The sequence below is a fragment of the Lepidochelys kempii genome, chromosome 6 (assembly GCF_965140265.1).
Source record: "Lepidochelys kempii isolate rLepKem1 chromosome 6, rLepKem1.hap2, whole genome shotgun sequence".
NCBI classification, from domain to species: domain Eukaryota; kingdom Metazoa; phylum Chordata; order Testudines; family Cheloniidae; genus Lepidochelys; species Lepidochelys kempii.
In genome coordinates, this window is record NC_133261.1 from 69,596,366 (window position 1) to 69,624,019 (window position 27,654).

At 41.3% G+C, this 27,654-nt stretch overlaps 1 protein-coding gene across 4 annotated transcripts in view; it reads left to right on the forward strand.

Annotated features, from left to right (window-relative positions):
- The first annotated feature begins 2,416 nt into the window (after positions 1 to 2,416).
- UBR1 (ubiquitin protein ligase E3 component n-recognin 1) overlaps positions 2,417 to 27,654 on the forward strand; it is a 149,760-nt gene continuing 124,522 nt past the window's right edge. For 2 of the 4 annotated variants that reach the window (XM_073348599.1, XM_073348601.1), the window contains exons 1-6: positions 2,417 to 2,776; positions 9,436 to 9,692; positions 12,970 to 13,048; positions 19,068 to 19,178; positions 22,931 to 23,061; positions 24,278 to 24,416. In XM_073348599.1, the coding sequence (XP_073204700.1) occupies positions 2,687 to 2,776; positions 9,436 to 9,692; positions 12,970 to 13,048; positions 19,068 to 19,178; positions 22,931 to 23,061; positions 24,278 to 24,416 (807 nt within the window). In that variant the 5' untranslated portion in view covers positions 2,417 to 2,686. Of the gene's footprint in view, positions 2,777 to 9,435; positions 9,693 to 12,969; positions 13,049 to 19,067; positions 19,179 to 22,930; positions 23,062 to 24,274; positions 24,417 to 27,654 lie in introns of all 4 variants that reach the window. The other 2 variants (XM_073348598.1, XM_073348600.1) reach the window with 2 other exon arrangements.

Sequence of the window (27,654 nt, forward strand, 5' to 3'; positions counted from 1 at the left end):
GGGTGGGGCCCTGCTGGCCAAGAGCCGGCACGCAGCGGGAGCTGCGCTGGCAGACCGGCAGTGGGAGTGGCCTGGCCCTGCACACTGCAGCTTCACCCTGCCACCAGCCTTGCATACCCACCCCCATCGCCAGCCACTGGACACCCCACCCTCCCACTTGTTGTTGGGGGGGGGGGTGTGGTGTGGTTGGCTAGCAGGGATCTCACCAGCAGCAGGACCCGCCAGTACTGATGCAGGGGAGGCAGAAAATATGGGACAATTTGCCTGTTTTTAAGAAATAGTCAGGACACCTGCAGGATGGCTTAAATATTGGACTGTCCCTTTAAAAACAGGACATCTGGTCACTCTAACTATGTATACATACAATAGATTTCCAAAGGGGTTCTGTATCTCCATTCATAATTTTTTAGGGGTCTGCAAATTAAAAAAGGTTGAGAATCACTGGACTTGATGACCCTTGTGCTCCCTTCTAATCCTATTGTTCTATGATTTCTACAGCAACAGCTCTGCCAAGCTGCTTCAACTAATCCTTCCACCATTCAATACAACTACACCCAGGTCTGAGAAAGAAGTTGGAGTGCATGCAGATAAGTATTGGAATTCAAATCTGTGGGGCCCACCACAGCCAATGGCGCATTCTCTTAGAACTTCCGCATCTCTCTTTATTAAGGCAAGGTTACATTAAATTCCATAAAACTTTCTTAACATTTAGAGTTAAAGTTGCCCAGTGATGACTGGTGGCTACCAGCATATGGAGAGAAATAGAAAGATAAGGTATACACCACCCTCACAATGCAGCTTCCAAATCACTACTGGGAATGAGTCCAAAGGGGGTTTGGACTCATTCCCAGTAGTGATTTGGAAGCTGCATTGTGAGGGTGGTGTATACCTTATCTTTCTATTTCTCTCCATATGCTGGTAGCCACCAGTCATCACTGGGCAACTTTAACTCTAAATGTTAAGAAAGTTTTATGGAATTTAATGTAGGTTGTCTAACACTTTTCATTATACAAAAGAGTCTTCTGACCTTTTGTGGAAAAGCTGTAACACCTCCATTGTTTGCAGCAGATCTTTGAAATTCAGTAGGTGGTAACACTTTGGGTTAGAGAAATTCCTTTCTTTATCCCATGACATTCCCTTCAGGTTTTGCCTTGGTATCGTCTATTTGAGAAATTTGCAACAGTTTAATTTAAGTCTGTTGAAAAGCAATAAAGCGTTTGTCTACACAGGAAAACTATACTTACAAGATGTGAATGCAAATGGCTGATGTTCTACCAGAATGACTGTGTGAACACTCTTATTCCAGAGTAAGGGCAGGTCTACATTTAAAATACTGACTAGGTGCAGCTGCACCGATGCAGTTTGCACCACTGTAGTGCTTAAGTGAAGATGCTCCTATGCCAATGGGAGAGCTTCTCCCACTGGCGTAGTTAATCAACCTCCATGAGAGTCAGTAGCTACCTCGACAGGAGTAGCTCTCCCACTGACATAGCATTGTCTACACTGGGGGTTAGGTTGGTGTAACTGTGGGTATGTTTACACTGTGAAGCTGTTGACAAAACTTTTTTGTCTCTCGAGGGTACTTAAAAAAGCCCCCTCCTCCTGCGAAAGACAACAATTTTGCCGACACAAGTGGTAGTGTGAATGCGGCTTTGTCGGCAGGAGCGCTCTCCTGCTGACAAAGCTAACGCCACTTGCGGGGCTGGAAGTATTTTGTCAGCAAAAGTGCCGACAAAGAGCATTTACACATGCTGACTTTTAACGACAAGGCTGCGTTGACACTGTGTTGACAAGGCTGTGTTGACATATAGGTATAGTTAAACTGATACAGTTATATAGCTCCTTGTTTGGACACATATTCTGGAATAAGGCCAGGACTACACTACAGACCTATGTTGGGATAAACGATGTTGCTCAGGGCTGTGAAAAATCCACACCCCCATGGGCTTGTCTACACCACGCAGCTTTTCGCGACAAGGCTGAAAAGCTGCATGGTGTAGACAAGCCCATGGGGGTGTGGATTTTTCACAGCCCTGAGCAACATCGTTTATCCCAACATAGGTCTGTAGTGTAGTCCTGGCCTTATTCCAGAATATGTGTCCAAACAAGGAGCTATATAACTGTATCAGTTTAACTATACCTATATGACTGGTAAGAGCAACTTCTTGTTAATCAACTTACTGTAAACCAAAATCCGAGTGGCCACACAGGGCTCTGCACTGGTTTATCATCACAGTGCAGCTTCCTCCTATGGACAAGCCCTGACGAGAAGAGCAGCCTTTAGCGCCACAGCCCCTCGGAAGGGGTGTTGAGCAGAGGCACCGTCCTTCTGCCGTCCACCCGCATTCTGGCCACCCGCGCTGGCTGCTTCCGTCGAAGTTCGCTTCCGCCACCACTAGGCGTCGGAAGCTCCGTCCCCCCTTCCCGCCCTTCCCCTTCCTCTGCCCAGGAAGCAGGAAACGGGATCGGCTCTGAGAGCAAGTAAGTGCAGCGGCTTCAGCGGCTGTGACTGAGCAGGCGCAGGTCGCTGGCGCATGGTCGGTGGCAGCCAGGTGCGCGCACTGTCGGCAGGCAGCTTGGGGCGCTGCAGCTTGGCCCGTCGGCCCCGGCAACTTGTTCCCGATCGGCTCGGTGGCGGAGAGGCGGGGCGGGACTTGCCTTGGCGGCGGTGTCAGTTGCCCTCAAAATGGCGGATGGAGGCGGTGGAGGAGCCGGATCAGGAGCGGCGGCGGGAGCGAGTGGTGGGATGCCCGTGCCGCCCCAGGAGCGGGCCATGGTGAGACTCCTGTCCTATGGGTCCTCCCGGGGGGTCGCCCGTGCCCGGCCCGTGGTGACTTGGTAACCTCCGCGCGGACAGGTTGGAGCCTCCAGCGGATGGGAGCCCGGCCCCTTGCCCGCTGCGGGAGTAGCGGAAGCCCTGATTGCCGCCCCTCAGGAGAGGTGAGGGCCCCCATCCGCTGGGGGTTCGCGCCCCGGGCTCAGTGTGGACGCACCTAGCCCCCATTGTCTGGCCTGCGGTCAATGGCTGTTTCCCAGTGGCACCGTCCCATGCGAGGGTGACACCCGTGCGCTGTGTAGTCTACACAGCCTAAGCCTGAGTTAGGTGACCAGCGACCATCGATTGTCTTGTAGAGATGAGCGTCAGTGACAGGCGGAATAAAGTTTTCATTGTGCGAACTTGAGATAAGGGATGATGGCGATATTTTGCTTAAACGCAAGTTGCCCTGGGTTTGTATAGCAGAAAGACTGCTCGATATGCTTTAAGCAGCCACTCAGTGGCATGACAAGAATGGCCCTGATGCACCAGTAAAAGCAGTGTTGCAGCTGGGTACTCTCAGCAATATTTTGGAACAGGCTGTTAAAACAAGCAGTTGCCTAATAAAGGGTGATCTCTTGTATAGGTTTGGGTCACTAGTGAAAAGTAATATTTTCATAAGGTCAGTTGTTGAAAGTGATAAAATTAAATCATCCACCTCATCATTCTGATCTGAAGGTTGTCTTGAAGAATAATAATCTGTTGAAAGGCTCTGTGATTTTTCCATCTTCCTAGATTTGCACAGCTGAAGTCAGGGGAGGGGCCTTTTTGTCAGAGGTGATACATGTCATGAAGTTACATTTAGGTTTAAAATGGAGGACAAATATTCACTGAAGTTCTGGGTTGCTATATGGAATTTATTCTTTGGGACAGGTATGTTTAGGGGCCCTTTATTCTTTATTGTCACTTTATTATTGTTTGTATTAGTGTCTATATGCCCATAGAACTGGATCTTATTTTCTTTCATCAGCCCCTGGAAAGCTGATGACTTCAAATGAAAATAAAGGGAATGGTATTGAATCAAAAACTTTAACATAAAATCTTGCCTGAAAACTCTAGTCTGAGAACTCTTTTAAAAGCATAATAGTCTACTCTCCTATAACAGGACAATGTTAAGTGGGAGCTGCACATTTATCAAATAACTATTTTACCTATTTATCTTTTTCTTCTAAAGCAGACTTTAGAAATACCCAATAAGGCAGCAGTTCTTAACCAGGAGTGTGGGGCCCTGTAGGGGGCTGCAAGCAGGTTTCAGGGGGTCTGCTAAAATAGATCAGAGAGCAGGGCCGGTGTTAGACTTGCAGGGGCCCAAGGCAGAAAGCCTGAGCCCTGCTGCCCATGGTTGAAGCCCAAGCAACTTAGCTTTGCAGGGCCCCCTGTGGTGTGGGACCCCAGGCTTGCTACCCTCTAACGCTGGCCCTGGCTCTTAATCTACTGGATATGCAGAACAGTTGTGTGGTACACGTGGGCTGTGGAATTTTTATAGCATGTTGTGGGGGAAAGAAAAAGATTCAGAACACCTGCAATAAGGTAGTCAGTGTCCAATGCTGGGAGTCTTCTGAGCTATAGACTGGGCTTCAATGGTCACTGGCTTCTACTTTAACTAGCAAAACAACTGTTTTGTGCACTAAAGTAAAATTCAACCTTGTAAGAGTTTATTTTGAATGTGAGTTGGGAATTCCAGCTGCTTGACAGAATAGCAGGGAAAAGCAGAGTGTTAATGTGATTGGTAAAATGTAGTAGGATTGATACCATTCAACTCTCAGCCCCCAAATTCACAGAATAGGATAAGAAATAGAAAAATAATAGATATGGTGTCATTGGATTTGGATTAATTTAAATAACAACAAGCCTATTGCAAAGCCTAAATGAGAGGATTTCTTTATCATAGCACTCAGAAATCTCATTTGATACTTTGTGATCTACAGATGAAAATCATTTTATAAAAGTTTGTGTTCCATTTCCATACACACCTGTTCAGATAGCCACAAGTAGCTTATGGAGAGGTGACCGTCCTCTTCTTTGTGCATTATACCGTCTTAGTCTCCCTAAAGGGATGTTTCTGTATCCAGACAAGTGCAATTCTCTATCTCCCAACCCCTTCCAAGGTAATGATCATTTAAATGAGGTTTGGCAAAAACATCCACAATTCATTCCCTTCTATTTAGGGGAAAACTGCTCACCATACAATAGAGATTAACTTTTTGAAAGGTCTTAGTACATTTCCATGTGGAAAGACATTTGTCTGTTTTTACAGAAAAAGTGTCTGAATACAACATAAGATTCCTCTCCCAAGGATTCTTAGTGGTGTGTAATGCCATAAGACAACACTTCTGTAATCTTAAAAACCATATCCTTCTAAAGAGACACTAAAATGACTGGTAGAAGAGACCAAATGCCCTAAATAACTGTGGATTCTGCGTGAGCTCTTTTGACAAAAGTTGCAAAATGAGAAATTCCAAAGTTAGTCATTTGCAGCACATTGAGTTCAGGAGGAGTTGCCAAAATCCAAATCCAGATGCTGGAAGAGGAGGAAGTACCGAATGGGGAGGGAAAGAAAGAAAATGATGTTGTAGATGCAGCATTAACAAAGGCCAGGAAATATGGGAATAAATGCCATATAATAATCCTCCCCAGAGACCCCAGCTTCTTCTGTATGCTTAGCCACAGGTATCTAAATACAACTTGTGCTGCTTATGCTAGGTGCAAAGTTGTGTTTAAAACTGTGTTAAATTGTGGTGGCTTCTGCTCAAATAAATTTGTTAGTCTCTTAGGTGCCACAAGTACTTCTTTTCTTTTTGCGGATACAGACTAACACGGCTGCTACTCTGAAACCTGGGGTGGCTAATGCATTTTTAAAATAGATCATTTTTTGTAGTTTAGACATTCTCTGTGAACGATTAGAAGGCAAAAATAGTACCTTCACTTTATGCATTTGATAGTACTGTGTGCACAAACAGTTTCAGTTTCACTGCTTCCCTGTAGAATTGGTCCATTTCCCTGTTTGGGTTTTTCCCACAGCAACAGAGGAGAGAGAACATTTTTAAAATATAGGGAAACATGATTGTAAAGTGTAGGGAAACTCAGGGAGAGTGTAGTACCTGAAACTGCTGACATTTCTGATAATCTGTTACCACTTTTTTTGTTTTCTTGTTTGACTAGATTTCACATTCATGGTACCCACTAAAACAGTAAACTGTTCTGAAGTGATCCCCTGCCTTGGCAGGGATATGGTATTGAATTACTAATAGGTCTCTCTCTTTTCTAACTTTTATGACCCCTTACGGCTACTACTCTGATTTTCTTCATTTGCATTACTAAAATTCAGGAACTGGACATGCTAAGTTATGGAATTGGAATCTCTGACAAAGTACAGGGAGGCCAAGAGGATTTGTGCTCAGGAACAGGACTCCATGGGCTCTGAGAGAAGAGATGAGATCAACTGAAAGTCAACATTTGTACTACTATAGTCTGCTTTGCTTTCAGATTCAGTAACTGCAGCACTAGGAAGCTCACAGAATACCTGTTAAATTTAAAATAAAGCATTGATCTTATGACTGTGATTGTGTACAGTGAAAATTGAAGGGAAATCTCTCATAATTTAAACTCTGCTGTGAGAACAATGATGGCCAATGATTTGTTTTCTACCATGTCATCTAGCTGCAGGGTTAGACTATGAAATGGTAAAAACACTGGTGGTCAGTGTACAGTAGACCTTTCACTACTGCCAGCATTATTGGTGGGAGATCACCTAAAGTTCTCAGTGTGGACAAGGACGTAGATGTACTGATGTTGAGAAGATGAGGCACTTTATGGAAATTATGCAGTTTTTAATAGTCCGATGTTAATTATAGGTGGGTCTAATAGCATTGCCTATTATTAAGGTTGCTCAACCCTTCTCATGATAAGATCCTGTTCAGTTGCTTAGAACTTTGCTAGTTTTTACCATTTGGCTGAAAAATTCTAAACGGTGTCTGGTTCAAGTTGAATTTTTTAGAAAATTCTAATCAAAATAGTTCAGCTGTTTCCAAGAATGAGGGTAGGGAAAAATGTGTTGTTTATGTTACATTCTTGTCTTTGAAATGCTCTCATGGTTTGGAGCAGAGACTTGACATTTGCCTAGCGGTAGACTTTGTGTTGTGCCTTTTGCCATCCCTGTGAAAATTTGCCCAATTTTGGCCACATTACAAGCCTTTGAAAAAATTGTAGTTTGTACATGCATAAAGACTTGAGATTTTAGCTGTTGAGCTCTAGCAAGAGTCTGTCCTCACTGAGAATGCTCTAGCTCCTCACAGCTCTTAATACTGAGCAGACTGTACATGGTCCATCCCCACAAAGGGATTGAGCATGGTCTAGTTAAAGGCTATGGAGCTCAGGAAGGACTACATTGTAATAGCTGCTCCCAGCTGCTCAGGACCGGGTTGGGGATGAGCATGGGAATAGATAGCCTGTCTCTCCTGTTCTCTCAGTGAATCCCCGTGGGCACCCAGGTTGAGTGGAGAAGGAAGCAGTCTGATTTGAATGCAGAGGGGCCAAAAGCCAGACTGGGGGAGGTAAAGGAGTAAGTAGGGACAAGTAGCCAAGGTGAGACTGGGACTGTGTGGGGGTGTATAGGGGGAAGAGACCTGAAGATAGGGAATTGGAGACAAATCTGACAAGGAGCTTGGGTGTGATTGAGAGAACTGGGGGTGGCTAGGCAAAGAGACTGAGACAAGAAGCCAGGGCAGGGGCAGAAGTGGAGAAACTGAGATTGGATGAGGAGTCCAGGGAGAGAGCCTGGGACTGGAAACCAGTGAGGGATGGAGAGACACATTGGCTGAGGACTCAGGAGCCAGGGGTTGTACAACGAGATTGGGGTGGAAGGATGAGACTGACTGGGCAAGGAGACTGGATCTGGGTGTGGGGAGAGACTGCGTGTCACGGAGATTGGGAAAAGGGACAGTGAGCTCAGAGCAGGAGACAAGTACTGGCTGGGCAAAGAGACTGACAAAAAGCTTGAGGAATGGACACTGGGAGTGGGTATGCAAGGAGAATGGGACTGGGACAAGGAGCCATGGATGGAATAGAGATATGACTTGGACGAGGACAAGTTGGAGGGGAGAGAGGCAGAAAGTATTAAGTTTGGGGAAAACAGACAAGTCTGTGCCCATCACAGCACATTCCTTTTCAAAGACTGAAATGGAGCCCAAGATTCCAGAGTCTCAACAATCAGCTGCTGTTGGCACGTATCTGTGAAATCCACTAGCAAAGTGTGGTACTTCCCCCCCCCCCCCCCTCTAATGCTGGCCTACCGAGAGGATGACAACCTACTGCTGCTACCAGTTATTCTGTTAACTCAAGTGGTAGAAGTCTGTGTGGTGAATCTAAATGTTCCAGCCCTGTTTATGAACCATGAAGGTGTCAATATGGTGCCCCATGATTTTTCTGATGTTTTTTTCAGTTGCTGGGAATAATTAAGAAAGGGATAGATAATAGGACAGAAAATACTGTGTTGCCTCTATATAAATCCATGGTACGCCCACATCTTGAATACTATGTGCAGATAGGGTTGCCCCATCTCAAAAACAATATATTGGAATTGGAAAAGGTTCAGAAAAGGGCAACAAAAATTATTAGGGATATGGAACGGCTTCCATATGAGGAGAGATTAATAAGAACACTGGGACTTTTCAGCTTGGAAAAGAGACGGCTAAGGGGAGATATGATTGAGGTCTATAAAATCATGACTGGTGTGGAGAAAGTAGATAAGCAAGTGTTATTTGCTTCTTCTCATAACACAAGAACTAGGGGTCACCAAATGAAATTAATAGGCAGCAGGTTTAAAACAAATAAAAGGAAGTATTTCTTCACACAACGCACAGTCAACCTGTGGAACTGCTTGCCAGAGGATGTTGTGAAGGCCAAGACCATAACAGGGTTAAAAAAAGAAACTAGATAAATTCATGGAGAATAGGTCCATCGATTGCTATTAGGTTTTATCTTTAAGTTAAATGTGAAGTTTTTTTGTCTTTCATGTGACAGATTTTCTTTAGTTGAGTCCACTAACAAGTTGAGCAGTCTATTCCTTCCATGTCAGACTCCCACCCTTTCCAAATTCCAATGGACTTGTACTTTTTGCTTGCTGGCTAGAGAAAATTTTATTGAGGGAGGATCATTTGTGAAAATAACTTGTATTTATGGGAAATATGCGTGTAGCTACCTTCTGACAGATGTATTTTTTTTGGCTTATGTTCACTAGAAATGCCTCCGACTTTAAAAAGAAATTAAAGAGTGGGAATACTATGAAAGAAGGCATGAAGTTCAGAACTGAAGAAAAGAAATCGAGCAGTTGGAAAGCACCTGTAGGAGTCTAAAGAGCTAGAATAGGAGCAAATAGCAGAGATGTGTCGTGGGGCAAAATATTAAGTCTCAAAGGTTCTAAAACTAAATATGAACTACTTTCTGTTGTTAATTTATCCTGTAAATGTGGATTTGTATTTTTCCTGGTGCACAGAACTTCAGATTGTTGAAATAGAAAATGCCCCTGGTTTTGTAGTAATCATTGTTTCTCCTTAGATATCCTCATTGCCTTAATTTTATTTCTCCACTGACGTATTACCCCAACTCTAATTTTCTTGCAGTGGTGGGATGAGAGAGTTGACTTTCAGGCTGCCTTTTTACAACAACTGGCAAAGTATGTTCCAGACATCTACTCTGCTGAAATGGACCCCTTGCTGGAGAAGCAGGAAGAAATGGCCCAGATAACCATATTTGACCCTCTGGAGTGGTACTTGTTTGGGGAAGACCCGGATGTCTGCCTGGAGAAACTGCGGCAGTGCGGAGCTTCTCAACTCTGCGGGAAGGTGTTCAAAGGTGGGGAGACTACATATTCTTGCAGGTAAGGCACTAGTCATCATGAATATTTCCTGTGAGGTCACTCAGCAATAATAGACTTTATAAAATTATTTTTGCTGCTAGATGGATCCCGCTAGGATCCTTGAGTAAGTGGCTATGATAATTGTTTTGCTATCACAATCTACTTTAAATTGAGCACAAATTATATTATATGTGAAAAGCAAAAGTTGAAGTTCTCTGGGTGTTTGCAAATCATATTAAGTTTCTTGACTTTAAATTGTCAATAGGTGTGTAGAAGACTTAGTCCCCAAAGCACAAGAAGTCTTTCAACTGCAGCATGGTTTGATCTACAGTCCTCCTATCCTATCATCTTCTTTTGTCATACTCCCACAATGCACTAGTCTGGGGAGATCCCCATCCCTTTTTATTTTAAAGGCACTGTGCAAGCTGAAATAATTGTAAAATTTAGCTATACTTGCTGATTTTTTTTAAAGAAGCTACATTTAATTTAGACTAATTAAGTATGTGGGATGAATCAAATTTAAGATAGAAAAGAGTGAAATATACTAGTTCCATTCAATGACTATTTCATTATATGAGCCGAATGTTATTCTAGGTGAGCTGGGAGCACTGCCTATTATAAGGTTTCCTGACATTTCCCTGAACATTTCATCTGCACTAAGCATGCTCCATCCATCACCTCACCACTCCTACATATGACCAGACCATCCCAACAGAGCAACTGAATGTGCCCCATCCTGGGATAGGGCAGGACTTTCCCTGCAGTTGTAGCTCTGGGCTGCTGCAAGTCAGGCTGGGGACTGTAATTGAGAGCAGGGAGTCTGTCTCTACTGTGATCTCAATAACTGCCCTGCTGGGCACAGACAGAGTGGAAGCAGAAGCTCCCTTATTCAAATGCAGAGGGGACAAGAGCTGGACTAAGGTGGGGGTCAGGGAATGTAGATTGGGACAGGGAGCCTGGAAGGAAGGTGACTGGAACTAGAGAATGGTGGCTGGGATTGGAAGCAGAGGGAAACTGGGAATTGGGGCAGGTAGAGGCTGGGAATGGGAGATTGTGGTGAAGGGGACTGCTAGCCATTGGAGAAGGGACAGAAATTGGATGAGGAACCAGGAGGGAGGGAATTGAGACTTGCTGTGTGGGGAGGGACTGGGAGTGTGCATGGGAGACTGCAATAGGGAGTCCAGAGATTTGAGGCTACCATTTGCTGGGCAAAGGGACTGGTACTGGGGTGAGAAGCCTGTGGAGTAGAGACTGGAACTGCCTAGATGAGGAGAATGGGACTGGGCTCAAGAGCTAGGGATAGGGAACAGACAGGATAGGGTTAGGTTAGAGAGTACAGAGCAGAAAGGATCATGCTTTGGGGTAAAGGGCAGAAAAGTCAGTGCTCACCAGAGAACTCTCCCATTCAGAGCCTGGAATGGATCTCATGATTCCAGAGTGTCTCCATTCCTGTGCTGTTAGCAAGTATCTGTGAACCCAGTGGCAAATTGTGTCCCCTCTCGCTCCAATGCTGGTCCACATAGAGGATGACAACCGACTGTTGGTATCCATTACTCCTTTAACTTAAGTAGTAAAAGTCTGTATGGTGGATTTAAAGGTTCCAACCCTATTGATGACCCATATGGGTGTCATTATAATGCCAGATGATGGAATGTCAGTTGTTTTTGGTTTTTGTTTAATTTTTTTTCCAATTTGCTTGTTTAAAAACCTAGGAAATTGCACACACAAGGCTATGTTAAGATTGCAAAGTCCAGCACTCAAATATTAGGAAATGCCAGAATGAAAGTTGTCTATGCAACCTTAATTCCATTCCCTTGTGGGTATGTATTATGATATAGTTTGTTACATGATCACATACTATTTTCTCCACTGGACCCCTTCACTATTCAGTAAATGGGAAGTACAGTTGCATATCTTCCTTACTCAGTATGCAGGGTGAACATCTATTCAATCATTTGTTTTATCCTCTTTGTTTTAATGTGTGGCCCTAGGCCTTATTTACTGCACATTATTAAAATCCTGCTCCGAAGAGTCAATTATTAATTTCCTCATGGGCTTTTTCTGTGATGGTCATCACTATAGTATCTGAGTCCTTCACAAACATGAATTTATTTTCACAACACCCTTGTGAGGTAAGGGTTTGATATGTCCATTCTATGGATAAGGAGCTAAGGCACAGAGCTATTAAGGTCAAAAGTATCTACTAAGCTTGGGTGCCCAATTTGAGGCACCATGACCTGACTTTTCAGTGTATTTAGCAATATGAAGCACTTTGTATGTTCAAAACATAGCTCCCATTGACTTCAGTAGCACCAGTGAGTGCTCAGCATTTCTGTAAATTAGACCCAGGGTCTCAAGTCAAGCACCCAGAAAATGAGGAACACACCATTAATGATCACCTGTGAAAAGTTTGTTTTGAGTGACTTTCCCAGCAATAGAAACTCCGTGGCACTGGCAGAATCTAGTTCTTCAGGGCAGCGTTTATTTGTTTTTACCATGAGACCATATTTTCTCTTCCTGCAGTCCCCTGCCTCATTCCCTACACACCTTCCAAGCTCTGCATAAATGAGGCAGGGTCTTACAGATGACAGCCTTCTCTACACAACAACAATTCATTCCCAGCACAGGTCTGTCCAGTGCACTGAATGAGGCAGAGGTCCCGTGGAAAAAATATAGTATGAGCTCATGTAATTTAAGACTGTATCATAATGTATACACACTAGGGGGCTGAATTCAAGTTGAGCTGGAAACATTAATTTTGGCATTTCCGAACTTGAGAGCTTGACTTTGGAACATTAAAAACTACATTAAAAGAACATATTATGTGTAATTGTATTATAAAGGGACCCTTTCCGTATTATAAATTGTAACTGATGTAACACAGATGTAACATAGCTTTTACATCAACATCTTGCATTGTTAAGATGATTACAACTCTATTCAGAAACCACATTATAGACTACCCAAGAGTAGTCTCTAACATCTTGTTGTTCTTTAAGATCCCTGTCCATGCTAGGCAAGGGAACACTTGTACTAGCAACTATTGTTGGAAAATGGTAGTCAGGCTGGTTTTAATAGAACCCTGCTTATGGATGTTTAAACGGTAGCATTGCTAATATGGTTCAAACCAAATGTGGAAGGGTTGGAACATTCATTCTATATCAGTAGCATGACATAGCCATGCTTTGATGCCTGAAATTGAGTTTGGCACCAGCCGTAAAGGTGTAACTATGGCAGCAGTTCTAGTATATGAATATTTTATTTTAGAATGGTATCCAAGTTAGTATTTTTGTTGCAGAGACTGTGCAATTGATCCGACATGTGTACTCTGCATGGACTGCTTTCAGAATAGCATTCACAAGAACCATCGTTACAAGGTATGAAAATCTGTACTGTAAAGTTGTACATGTTGCTATGGAGAAGTTTTCTTGTGTGTAATAGCAATACACACAGATTATGAGAAACTTCAATTCCTACCCCCTGAAAATTACCAATTTGTTGAAATGAGTGCTGGAACAAAAAAGAGCATGTCTTTCATAGATCTAATTATTGTTATCCCTTTTGACCAGAGCAGTTAGACAAAAAAGTGTGGTCTAGTAGGTTGCTCCACTTAGGAGGGGAAATTGGTGCTAGTCAGATATTTGTTTGTTTGCAGTTTTGTTTATTTACAAGGCTGTACAAAGCCCTCTGTCTCTGAACAAGGAAGAAATCAAATAGCAGAAAACTGCTTCTTTTGCTCTCAGAACCCGAGAACACTTTTTTAGGCTGCATGTCTGACCCAGAAAACTCTTCCCTGGTTTCTTCCAGGATCAGACACTGTGCTTTCAGCTGCTCCTTCAGGCTGTCTCCCCGAGGGCTTGTCTCTCTGTGGGTTAATATGCACTAACATGTTTGTGCACTAGTTGGTCCGTGTAGACATTGCTGGTGCGCACTGCAGTGTACAGTGTCGTACTGCACTATGTTAAGTGCACTGTGAAACACCAGCAGCGTTTACATGGGCCGATTAATGCACAACATATTGGTGCACTTCAAAAGTCAGACCCCTATAAGTGCATTTATCCAACCGTGTATGTCTTTCCCTGTTTTTTGTCTGTTCTGTCTTACCTGTATAAAACAATACTCAGCAAAATCTCCTGGGTGGGTTCACATCCTCCTTTTGTTTTAGGTGAGGGTTTATCCTTACAGGTGTGAACTCACCCTTCAACAAACATAACTATCGGTCTCAATGAGGTTTTGACTCAACACATAAAAAGGCTTCATCCAGCGCATAACGCTATAATTGCATATTGGGAAAACTAGTTTTCGGGAAACTTTAGTTGCAAAGTTAAGCACTGAAAAGTAAGGTAATTGCAGAATTAAAATTGCAAGGACAACCTTAATGTGGCAACCTTATGTGTTGGCATTGTGATAGCTTTGCCCAAAATCATATACAGTAGACACCTGCAACTAGATACCCACAGGCCAGCCAACTCTGGCTCATGGGCTCCAGCTAGAGCCCGGAAGTCTACACAGCAATGAAACAGCCTCATAGCACATGCCCAAGTTGGCTCTCACAGGCCAGGTGCTGGTGTCTAGTTGCTGTGTGGACATACCTATAGTAAGTAAATGGCAGAGCTGTGCTCTCTTGTCCTGAATCCCAGTCCAGTGCTTTAAACAGAAGAGCATGTCATCTCCCTACAACTGTCTTACTCTGTCTATTTTGTGCGCAGAGCAAACAGTATGTGATCACATAGTTAGCCTTAGTTATCATATAGTCATTATGATTTGGTCATGGCAGTCATGGATTGTGTGACTTTACCAGATCTCTGTGACTTCTTCGGCTTCAGCCTCTGTGACTTCTTCGGCTGTGTGCCCCTGCCTTGTGGCGGGGGCTGTAGTTGGGGCCCTGCACCCCCCTCGTGGCTTCCGAGGGCCATGTGCATCTCCCTTCCCGCCAGTGGCCGGGGCTGTGCACCTGTGGTTGGAGGTGAGGCTGTGAGCCCCTGTCCCGCACTGTGGCCAACTCTGGAGCAGGGGCTGTGCGTGCCCCCGTTGCGGCTGGAGCCGGGGCTGTGGTGGCCCCCCCAGCCACCATGGCGAGGGGGCTCGGCCTGTCAGTCTCTGCCCCATGGGACTCCAGCTGTCATTCCTCCTGCCATACCTAGCTCAGCCACCCGGTTATTTTTAGTAAATTCACAGACAGGTCATAGGCTCTTGTGAATTTTTGTTTATTGCCTGTCCGTGACTTCTACTAAAAACAGTGACAAAATCTTAACTTTAATGATACACGCGCGCGCGCTGAACTAAGGTTGCACAGGCAATAGTAATAATCCTTGTAACTGGTAGATTATTCCAAAGAATTTAACAGACAGGTAGGTTGCCTATTAGATATAGAGGCCAGATTTAAATCTCAGAAATGCAGTGCACATGTTGCACATCTCAATTCCATCACTGTAGTTAGGGATGTGCAGGAGCAGGTTTTTTGGTTTTATTGTAGAGGTGTCAATTTCCATCTCCACATCGGAGATTTAAATCTGCCTTTGATTTAGTAGAGTACATTAAATATGCAAAATAATAAGTGGGCAGAGGCACTTTTTCCTCTCCTCTTCTTTAGCTCTTAGTGGAAAGAACAGAAAATACTGGAGCTCTCTAACCTCTCTCTTGTTTTGATATGATGTATAACTTTTTGGGGTGTTTATGGCTTTTTGGGAATGTGCAAAAGATATCTCAAACTCTTTCATTTTAATTGGTTTCGCTGTGCTAATCAAGCAACTTTTTAGCAAATCTGAAGAGGATAATTTAATTCATAGGACTGAGACACTTGTTATAACTTACAATTGTTAAAATCCATAAGAGATTACTTGTTCCTTTTGTTACTCTGATTGTTATTTACAATGCTGAAATTTCAGTTAAAAAGCGCATGTTTATCGAGCTTGGTAAAGTACTATAAATAGTACTTAAAAATGACATGTTTGCAAGCTGACCTTGATAAAGAGGTTTCCAAACCCATATTTGGTAACAAAATAAACATGTATGTATGCACAGGGACCAGTACAGTCTTTTCACCAGTCAGATCACTATTGCAGTCTACATACTGTTTTTGTCTATTTCTGCATTTGGATTTATGTAGTTTTTTTAAACTGCTTTGGGCTTGGGGCAGGGGGTATGGGTAGAGAAATTAACAAATGTTAAGTTTCAAATGCAGGAGATTGCTTTAGGCCTGGATTTTCTCTTCCTGATGGCCTTTTGATGGTCTCTGAGCCAAATCCATGTGACCAGTGAGAAATTCTAACTGCTGCTCCCTTATTTGGGGAAGGATCATTTGAAGTAACTCCTCAGGCTGCTCTCTTCCTGAACTGTCCTTTGCTGTCCCCTTTTCTGCCTGACTTCACTGGTGGTGGTTCCCTTTCAAAAGCCATTGCAACAAATGCTCAGTTTTGTGAACTGAGTGGAAGCATACAGGGATCATGAGCCTTTAAAGCTGATGTACCTCTGCAGAAAAGTTACACTAAAGAGCATCTAAACCACCATATATTCAACTTAATTGTAATCTTTCACAGTTTAAAAATGTACTAGGTTTTTAATGAGATTCATTACTTTGGCTGTTTAACTTGCATCCACCTCAGAGGCTCTTTCTACCTGCATCAAATGGCCATGACTGCCCTTTAAAGAGGAAGTGCTGGCTATGCGTGCACACATGTATTTAGTGAGTGCACCTTCACTGATAATCAAGTCAGGCATGCTAATCTAAGTGTATTATCCTGACCATAGGGTAGTCCAGACAAGGTGGGTGGTGAGAGAAACAAGCTTTCAAACTACACGGAGCTCTTCTTCAGTAGGGTAGCCTGGCAGTTTGGGAATAGGTTCAAAGAGCCTCCAAAATATTAGGGTATGTCTTCACTACCCTCTGGATCAGCAGGCAACGATCGATCCAGCGGAGATCGATTTATTGCGTCTAGTCTAGACGTGATAAATTGACCCCCGAGCGCTCACCTGTCGACTTCTGTACTCCAGCGCCGCAAGAGGCGCAGGCAGAGTCGACGGGGGAGCGGCAGCAGTTGACTCATCATGGTGAAGACATCACGATAAGTCGATCTAAGTACATTGACTTCAGCTACGTTATTCACATAGCTGAAGTTGCATAACTTAGATGGATTCTCCACTGCCCCCCACCCTGGTGTAGACCAGGGCCTAGGGAGTGGTAATGAGGAAGAAGGTGTGCTGAGAATAGTCAGATCAAGTACATTATTCTGCACTTCTGTGAAACTCTTCATCTGATGATCTTAAAGTGCATTACAAGTATTCTTTAAGCCTTATGCTATCCCTGTGAACTATATAAATAAAATATATGTAGCTTCCATATATTTTAGCTACATATATATGTTACATATGGATGAACTGACTCCCATAAAGGATACATTAAAAGGATAAATAGAAGCCAGGAGTTGAGTTTCCAGTCTTCTCTTCCTAGTCTCTTGGTAATTTAAGATGGCTTCTTTAAGGGCAAGTAACAGTAGTTGGAACATGAAGATAGCAGGTAAGTGGTTGTGATGTTTCCCCAGTTCGTAAATACATTCTAAACCTTTAAATTATGCTTTTTTTTTTTTTTTGAAGGGGCATTTTTAATAGCAAATAACATTTTAAAAAGTATTTTGTGTGATAAGGCCACTTATTATTACTTCTAATAACTGTTTTATAAGTACTCTTGTAACTGGGATATCAGGGCAAATTATGTACAATTACTGGTCTTTCCTGCACTTCATCTTAACTTTATGCTGGACCACTAGCCAGTTCAGACTTCTCAGAAAGCATCGTGCAGACTCAAACTTGGGGCATTGCATTAAAACCCTGAACTTGGTTTTAATATCTCACAACACTGGTTCGAGAAAATGCTACACAGCTACTTAGTATACGAATTATATATATTAGTTTGCTAGAATAAGGATTTTAAACAGTACTTTGAAATACTTCTAAATGACTTGTAAATAAAGCTATTAGACAGCTTTGCTATCTGTAATCTTGTCTATAAAGACTTTCTATAGCAGTCTGTTTTTGCTACTTATGCAAAAGGTACCCCTGGAACAAATATGAATAATAACCTGCATCACAACTGTAAAGGCTGCAGGGCATTGGCATTCCTTTTTTTGATGTGTGTGCATGTGTACACACTCTCTTCCATTCAGAATCTTTTCCAGAGATGAACTTGTGATTAACTGTGGGACCTAAGGTTTAATGCTTGTCAATGAGTTCTCAGACACTAAAATGAAAACGTAGTCGCTCCACAGTAAAAACAGTTATGCCTTTCCAGCATATAAAAGAAAACTCTAGTGCATGATATCCTTTCAGCAGCAGTTCAGTCTTGTGCTGATGGATGATTCTCTTGCCTCCCTTTCCCTATCTGATAGGAATTCTTGCTTGTAGCTGAAACATTACCTGTTTTGAAACACCACACACAAATTAATTCATTCCTTGGATTTCTGTAGCACACACACTCTGTAGGGTACTATCCTAAGCCACGCTTAGTCAAATAAGGAATCTACTAACCCTCATCTGTTGAGTTGTGCTCTTTTCTCTCACGTTGATCTAGAATCTCAATTTGAAACAATTTATCAGATAACTAAATGTGATTTCTATAGGCTTTAAGGATAATAAAAGCTCCTCTCACAGCTCTCCCTGTAGGCCCACACATCGTTTTTATTAAAGGTTTCCATGGTGGCTTAAGGCTGGCATAAACACTTACCTGTAGCTAAAATGTTACAGGCTTTCAGATCTGCCCTGACAGTAGTCACATTCCTGGCCTATCTTCCATCCTTGAGTCAAGTTTAATGGGAACTCTCATTAGCTGCTCTAGATATAATATTTCCCTTATCTGCCCACAAGCCCTCAATGGCTCTACCCCAGAGTCAAAGGCATGTTAAAATATGTAGAACTGCCTTAATGGTCACTTATATACTGGCTTCAAGCAGCTACTGGGAGCTTTCAGAAAATACTGCAGTGTCCCACTCTCCATTCTGCCCCTCTGGTCACCTGGGGTTCAATACATAGCCCCGCTAAAAGCAGTGCAGGTCCATGCAAATGCAGGGTTCTGCCTACATGGAACAATTTGCAAGGTTAAGACCCAGCTGTGTTCCCTACTCTGCTCTCTGCACATGTGTAGACACATAAATAATTTCAGCAAATCCCACCCTTCTACCCCACTGAAGTTCTCCCTTTCTTAATTAAAAAATAAAATAAAATGCTGCAATATGAAAGCATATGGGTTACACAATGACACTTCCTACAGGATAGCTATTTATCACTGTGTTAGAGGCACATAAAATGTGCATGTATTGGCGTAACAAATACATATTTTTCTTGTATTCTTGATTTTTTTTTACATGCGTATTTGTATGTCTGAAATGCCTCTTAATTTTTCAGATGCATACTTCCACTGGAGGAGGGTTTTGTGACTGTGGGGATACAGAGGCATGGAAGACTGGACCACTTTGTGCTAACCATGAGCCTGGAGCAGCAAGCACTACAAAAGCGGTAAAAATAATACATAAAGAAAATCAGAGATGAATATTGTCTGTAAAGCTTCAGGCTTTGCAACATGCTCCCTACCTGTCTAGAAGAGTTACCATTTGCTCTGCGAGGGGCAGGGTAGAGAGGAATGATGGCAGTATGTTTTTCTGCGTCTGTGAGGATGAAAAAATGTGCTCAGGATCAGGCTGCTGGCTTTTAAAAGGGTAGACTAAAATTTGAGTTTGCTGAATGATCTTTTCTAAATGTTAAAGGACAAGTTTCAATACACTACATTAAAGAAAAACACTCTAGACAATTTTTTGCATCTTGTCTGTTGCTAGTATTTACAACATAATATAAGGCATGCACATGTAAAATTCAGTATCCTTGGGTTGGGGTGAGGGGGGAACCAACCCAAACCCCTCAAAAACCAGAACTTGCAATCAAAAGGTGCTACACAAACTTTTAGACATCTAAGTCTGGGAAACGGAGTCCAGAAAAGCAGATGCTTCAAACCAAACAGTGGCTAAAGAGTGGTTGTTCTGCTCCTCCAGGCTTTCTCAGGGCGTTGACTGCTCATTGTTGCCTTCCAGCTCCAAATGCCCTGCAGAGCTCCCTGGTCCCTAGTATCCCCTGTCCCAGGCTCCCAAGGGTAGCTTGCATCCTACCTTCAAATGCATGTTGTAAATAGTAATAACATTTTTGAAAAGCTTTAAGATCGTTAAATTTGGGTATACATGTCTGTAACTTAAGGGTAAAAATCCTTTTCAGGAACATCATAGGGATTAAAAATACCTGACTACTAGCCAAGAAAATCAGTTAGTTTTTAAACTTAAAATCCAAACACACATTTTCGATACTTTCAAATATTTGCATTTCTTAAGTTTTAACCTAAACTTTGCTTTTTATGACTTTCTAACAGTTCTTCTGGGTGTTTTTTTTTTTTTTTTTAATTTTTGCACTTTAAATTAATGTTAGGCACTCTGTACCTTAATTCCATCTTCATGCAGTTCTTGTAACTGAATACGATATAATATCATTTACTTATTGCTTTTCATTGTCAAGCTTTCCAACTGTCTCTGCTAACTGATACTTACTGTACAAATTGTTGCAGAGGTGAAATATAGCCACTTCTGAGGTGAAATGTAGCAGTTGTTTCATAAACATTGTGAAGTTAGCATAGGAAGTTAAGAATATTTTGTACAATTGATTACAGGATTGGACTCACAGGTATTTTTCAGGCTTATGCAGTTAATTCTTAATTATCCACAAGCTTTATGGTAACAAGAAAAGGAGTACTTGTGGCACCTTAGAGACTAACCAATTTATTTGAGCATAAGCTTTCGTGAGCTACAGCTCACTTCATCGGATGCATACCGTGGAAACCGCAGCAGACTTTATATATACACACAGAGAATATGAAACAATATCTCCTCCCACCCCACTGTCCTGCACAGTGGGGTGGGAGGAGATATTGTTTCATATTCTCTGTGTGTATATATAAAGTCTGCTGCGGTTTCCACGGTATGCATCCGATGAAGTGAGCTGTAGCTCACGAAAGCTTATGCTCAAATAAATTGGTTAGTCTCTAAGGTGCCACAAGTACTCCTTTTCTTTTTGCGAATACAGACTAACACGGCTGTTACTCTGAAACCTGTCTTTATGGTAACAGTTCTCACCATTTCCCTGAAAGAAAAGAGAGGAACCAAGCTGCCATTGCAGGGAGGGGGGAGAGAACAGGCCGAACACATCCTCCGTTTCATTCCCTGTAAGTTTGTAATGGGGAGAGAGGAAAAAGATCTTGTCCATTCTGGGTTTGGGTGTTTTCTTTTTTTGTCCCTTTTTAGGAGCCCAGAGAAACCATTAATTTACCAGGAGTTTTTTGGTATCTATTAAAGAGCGAGATATGGAGAGAGGTGCTCTATCTGCATACTTTCCTCACCTGAATGAGGGAGGGTGGAGGAAGACAGGGGGAAGTCTTTTCATTACAGGGTTGATTGCCTTTTGTTTGGAATATCCTTGTCTATAGCAGCCTGTTTTTATCCTTTACCAAAGGTCTGTGCTTGGTACGATTTACCCCTTCAGATGCCATACTGTAACTGAAATTTAGCTCAACACAACAGTGCTTCTATGAAGCCCAATTCACAAAGCTTCTGCCTGACACTTATCCTTTCTCCTCCAAATTTAAGAACATTAGTAGTATAGTTGGAGTAGGAAAAAAATTAAGCCCAGATATTTAAGACCTCTAATACCCAGGATCTGTAAGAACCTGACTTCAAATCATCACATGGGTGCAGAGAAAGATATTTATAAAATCTGTAGACATTTTAGTTGGCAGCCTTGACTTGGAATTCCTCTTCTAAAGCTCATCAGGACAGGAAAACTCTCTAGGAACTGTGGAAGCCATTGGTCATTTCACTTCATTACTTGTTTCATTTCTATTCCAGGTTTCCCACCACATGCACACTGTGTAGTTTTGATTTCTTTTTTTTATGCCACCTAGAAGCTTATGGGCTACGTGAAACTGCATGCTGCTTTAGGAAGTTTCCAAAGTCATGGTTCTTGACAATATCTAATTATATCACCAATATGTTATACCCACTTCTATCAAACCATATACTATTCCATGTGAATGGAATCTGGATTTGAGATCTTGGTTTTGGTAATTCTCTTTTCTCCCCATTTTCTTTCCCTTTCTCCCCATACAACATATATATTCTGAGATTTGCAAGCAGTTTAGTGCAACCGTAAAATTAATGGAAAATGCATCCAGATACGCTGGACTGCCTTGAAAATATCAACCGCTGTGTCTAGGTCACAAATCTCTGAAGTTTCTCCATTTACATCTCTAAACGTGGATACCAATATAAGAAGCCATTCCATATATTCAAAAGATGTAGTATTCCCTTATTATTAATGTCCCGCATATTCAATCCCTTCTTTTCACAGGGAAGGGTGACAGTGAAAGAGATCTGTGGCTGATGGCTGTATCTGTATGTTTGGTTACCTAGTGATTCATGAAAGGATGACTTACAGACATTTTGGGAGAATATGCAAACAGACTGAAAGGATGAGACATCAGGGACTGCAGTTCATAGATGACAAATCCAGGCCTGAACATCTTCATATGAGTCAGAAGCAATGTTGCCATCCTTTTTACTTTTGTAACCTAAGTTTCCTAACCCATTTAATGAAGCTTTTCACAGCCTGTGCTTAGATCAGAGAAGTTTACATGTTTTTCTGTATCTTATTTTCTTAACTAGTATCTTTAAAAATGCACCTATATCGTGTTTGATTTGGTGGATAAAACTGTTGTTGGATTATTTCTGAGAAATTTTGCAGGTAGTGATAGCAAGGAATTGAAAAGAGGTGTGTTTCACTTTTCCCCAATGTCACAAAGAGGCTTCAGTGGGGCTGTGTTCTTATACAAAAGATATCTTTCTGGTTGTGCAGTTCTCATTCATTCTCCTCAGCTTCATTAGTCTTGCTCCCTTTAGTGTAAAGTGAATATACCAGAGTGTATTGTAGGGCAATATATTTACCATTATGCCTGAGGTCAATATACCTTTCTAATGACACACACACAACTGTAATATGATTTCAGCTTTGCGTTGTATATAATCAAATTCAGTACTTTTATTGTTTCTTTAAATTATACTTATATGGCAAGGATTTTTTTCTGGAAAGGATATAATAATCAGCTGCTATATTACCAAGTTTTTTTCTCCGTTTTAGTATATCTATATTCCATATTGATATCTTGTCCTATCTTATAGAATTCTGAATGCCAGTTAAATGAAGAACTAATGGCACAAGCAAAGAAGATGTTCCCGTCGGTATTAAAATACATTGTAGATATGACTATCTGGGAAGAAGAGAAGGAGTTGCCTCCTGTGCTCATGACCAGGTGGGAGATATTGCCAATGATTTCTAAGTATTGGAACTGCCATTCAGGTTTTTTGCTACCCTATATAAACTTCGTAACACCCAGATCTCTAAATAGAACTATAACATTCCTGGACTATAATCTCTATAAAGGTACAACACTTCAGGGAACGTTTTGCATATAATAGTGTCCAATTAACCACAATAGAAATTGTTCAAAAATCCTCCTCCTCCTCCTCCAAGATGAAAAGAGACCATTCATTTGATTGGTGACGAGAGCAGAATGGGATCCTTAAGTGCCAGGGGGAGAGGAGAAACAGCTACAGGATTAGCAGAGTACGTAAATACCTTGTTTCAGAGTAGCAGTCATGCTAGTCTGTATTTGCAAAAAGAAAAGGAGGACTTATGGCACCTTAGAGACTTAGAGAGCTGTAGCTCACGAAAGCTTATGCTCAAATAAATTGGTTAGTCTCTAAGGTGCCACAAGTCCGCCTTTTCTTTTTTCATAAATACCTGGTTGTACTTGAGCTGGTTTAGTGTCCTAAGTAGACAGCTTGGGTGAGGTAGGATGGGGGAGGGGAGGGCCTTTTTTGATTGGTTTTCATTACATGGTGCGAAAACCACTTGAGTCTTAGCCATATACTAACACTAGCACTTACACTGGTCTCAGCACCACAGTGTAGCTGCACAGTTTCTGGAAGCACTTACTAAACTTCCTAGGCCTATAGGAGAATGACAGTTTACCGTGCCCTTTAAATCTGTTGACAGTTCTCAAAACTTCACTGGACTGACCTCCAGTTTGAGCTAGGTGTGACAGTGAAGACCCAATTCCTAAATTCCTGAGTGGCATTAACATAAAAATATTGACCTTCTAGTTATCAACTGCAAGGAAAACTAGCATGTAAAAACTTTCATTTGGGGTGGAAGTGTAGTTAGTCTTAAATTTCCAAAACTTGTTAAAGTACTTTGTATCACCAAGAAGATCATGATGCTCCTCTTGTAATCAGTGGTCAGTGCATAGTTATCATGCTCTGTTCTTGTCTCAGTGAGAGGTGGAACTGCTTGCCTTTTTTCAGAATCTGAAGTTGATGAACTCAGTTTTCCCCTAGCATTTATTTGGATATATTTGTCACTTTCTCCCAGGAGTTTGCAAGTGATTTGTAGCCAATATCTGGATAGGAGATGGTTTTTATTTTCTCTTTGCTCATCTAATGAAATAACTGGCTTATCCCCAGTAGAGAGAAGACAGACCACTACTACTGTGTCCTTTTCAATGATGAACATCATTCTTATGACCATGTCATCTACAGTCTCCAGAGAGCGCTTGGTTGTGAGCTCGGGGAAGCCCAGTTGCACACTACTGCCATAGATAAAGAGGTCAGTGCAGTGCGTGTGAAATAGAAATTCTCTTTTTAAGGATTATACGCTGCTTCTCTATATTCTCTCTCATTCTCTGATCGTAGTAACTGTAGCTGTGATGTTGGAGCTTGGAAAGAGACAATGACAGATAATGCAACCTAATTGTTAATTGTAGTTGCATGGAATATGAATGCTATTAAAGAAGGTGATCTGGTTTTCATATCATGCTTATTTGTTGTTGAAGACACAAACCAGGGTCCAGAGGAGGGGAGAAGCAACTGATTTCTTAGCTGAGGTTGATCCACTTTCATCTATTGTCTAACACTGCCAACTTTCTCTAACTTTGTTATAAAGGTTAGTTTTATCTTATCTGATTTGCACTTCTTGGATGAGAAAACGACACATTTCAGACATACCACTAAAATAAAAATATATTGGTTTGCCTATTCAATAGTAGGTTACATTGTGCAAACACTTTTATAATTTTTCTGGTTCAGTTTCTGTCCTGTAATAATCTTTAAAGTTGTGATGCAAGTTATTAAAACCAGGGAAATTCCATGGTGAAGCTGATGTTGACCGTTCCACTTTTTGTTTCTCAGAACAACATTAAACATTCCTAATTATCTGTTCAAAAATTACTTGGGGGCATTCTGTATGCATCACAAAATTATGAAGTGTGCACATGTACGTATGCAAAGATTTTATACATATGGACGGACATATCCTTTATTAAAATTGGAAGAATTTTTAAAAACTTGCTTTTGACCATTAGTGCTGTTTACTTTCAATATTTGTCTTGGTTTGGACTATGAAAAAATTAGTTTATTTTTGTCTAGTCTCACTTTCAGCTTCTCATGTGCTCGGACAATGCTACATTGCTTGGGCTACATACACTACAGAAGGCTGTTTTCCAAAAATAGTTCCATAGTAACTTTAAAAAAAGGTAATATTTGTGTTTTTAGGGTGTATATAAATGGTTATTTCTAATAATAAAACCTAAATTTTAGGTCTAACTTGACTTGAGTATGCTTTTACAATGCAGTGGAAATTGTGATGTTCGCTACACAAAATGTACCACAAAATGTACTTTGCTTTAATGGCAGTATGTTTACAGGAAGCTATTGCTTTCTCTTCATCTCTTCTCAAATTCTGCAATGTGGAAGGGCCATGTTAAAGGCCACACTTGTATTTTCTTTTCTTTGGAATTTGGGACCAGACAGTTCTTGTCAACGTTGTTCCAGACTCCATTAAGCGTGCTGTTGCATGTTGCTCTGAACATTCCCACTATCTGATCCTCAGAACTAGGAAATCACTTGATAGGCAAAGGTTGAAAGAAAAGAGTTCAGGAAGAGTCCACTTTCTGCTAGGATGAAAACTGACACTGCTTCTGGATGGGAGTATTTTGCAGAAGTCCAGTTCTTCCATTTTGTCGCACCAATTTGTTCCTCTTACATGATGATGCGAATGTGTTTGTTTTTAACTTGCTGTTTTAATTTAATTCAAATTGGTAGGGTTATCCAGAGATTGTTTGTTTGTACCAAGTGGATTACTATCTCAGAATTCCTAGAGCACTATATTAAATGGACTCTAGGCACCACACAGAAGATGGGCCAAAAATCAGACCCTTTGTCCAAATTTATGCAATTTTAATATTCTTTTACTGAGAAGTTATAAGGTAATAAAGCAGTGACAAAGTTCACACTTGAATCCTGTATTCTTGTATTAAACCCTAACAAAGGCCTCATTTTTTAGGTCAAGTTACCATCAGTTGAATCCTGAGATGTTTTAATTGGTTTTATTACCCTTTTTCCTACATCATAAGGTAACTGACCTTTCTAACTATATGAATGTTGTTTTGTTACCTTCAAGAGGACTATATGGTTGTAAGGCCAGAAATAAACAAATGCCTCTTAGTGTCCCCACACATGCCAAACTGTTCCTTCTCCTGCTCTCTTCATTTAAATTTCTGTTTAACACTTTGAGTAAGCCTGCATTAAACTAAAACACTAACATCAGAAATGAGATGTGACACACCAAAAGGTCTTAAAATATAATTAATATCAAAATAGAGGTTTCAAGTCATCTCCTAGTAAGTGACACAGAAATCTACATAAACTATGCTACATTCAGTTTCTCTGTGTCAATGCAGGCAATGACTCCTGGCTAAAAGGATCAAGATTCCACTTAAAGAAGCTATAGCTGGCAAAGTGAGACCATAAACCTGAGTGTGTCTAAATACACATCTCAAATTGCTTTTGGAAATTTTATTACCTTTGAGCAAACTAAACAATGGTTCCAACACAACCATTAATGCACCTCTTAGCAATGTACAAAGGAATACATTAATTTAAGTAATCACCTCACAAAATACCCCAATTCAGAAGATTAAGAAAAGTAAACAATCGGTTTTTTAGCCATTTGGAGAACAATAGAATTTTAAGGCCAAATTTAATGACATCTCTATTAAAGCTAGAGGTGTTCAAACAAAGATTTTTTGTAATAGAGTAAAAAGAAAAGGAGTACTTGTGGCACCTTAGAGACTAACCAATTTATTTGAGCATGAGCTTTCGTGAGCTACAGCTCACTTCATCGGATGCATACCGTGGAAACTGCAGCAGACTTTATATACACACAGAGAATATGAAACAATACCTCCTCCCACCCCACTGTCCTCCTGGTAATAGCATCCGATGAAGTGAGCCGTAGCTCACGAAAGCTCATGCTCAAATAAATTTTAGTCTGCTGCAGTTTCCACGGTATGCATCCGATGAAGTGAGCTGTAGCTCACGAAAGCTCATGCTCAAATAAATTTTTACCAGCAGGACAGTGGGGTGGGAGGAGGTATTGTTTCATATTCTCTGTGTGTATATAAAGTCTGCTGCAGTTTCCACGGTATGCATCCGATGAAGTGAGCTGTAGCTCACGAAAGCTCATGCTCAACTAAATTGGTTAGTCTCTAAGGTGCCACAAGTACTCCTTTTCTTTTTGCGAATACAGACTAACACGTCTGTTACTCTGAAATTTGTAATAGAGTAGGTATTTCTGGAAATATATACTGTAGTTGGATAAATTCATATATATGAAGATATTTTTAATAACAAATTTTGGTGGATACAATCATAGTGTATGCTTATATTAGTAAATCTAGAAATGTATAAAGATTAAGTGTAGCAATTGTAAAATTGTATTTAGAAGATATTATTAGAAGTAGGACTCTTGTTGTTGTGTTGCAGTTGTTTTGAAGTATCTAAGACCA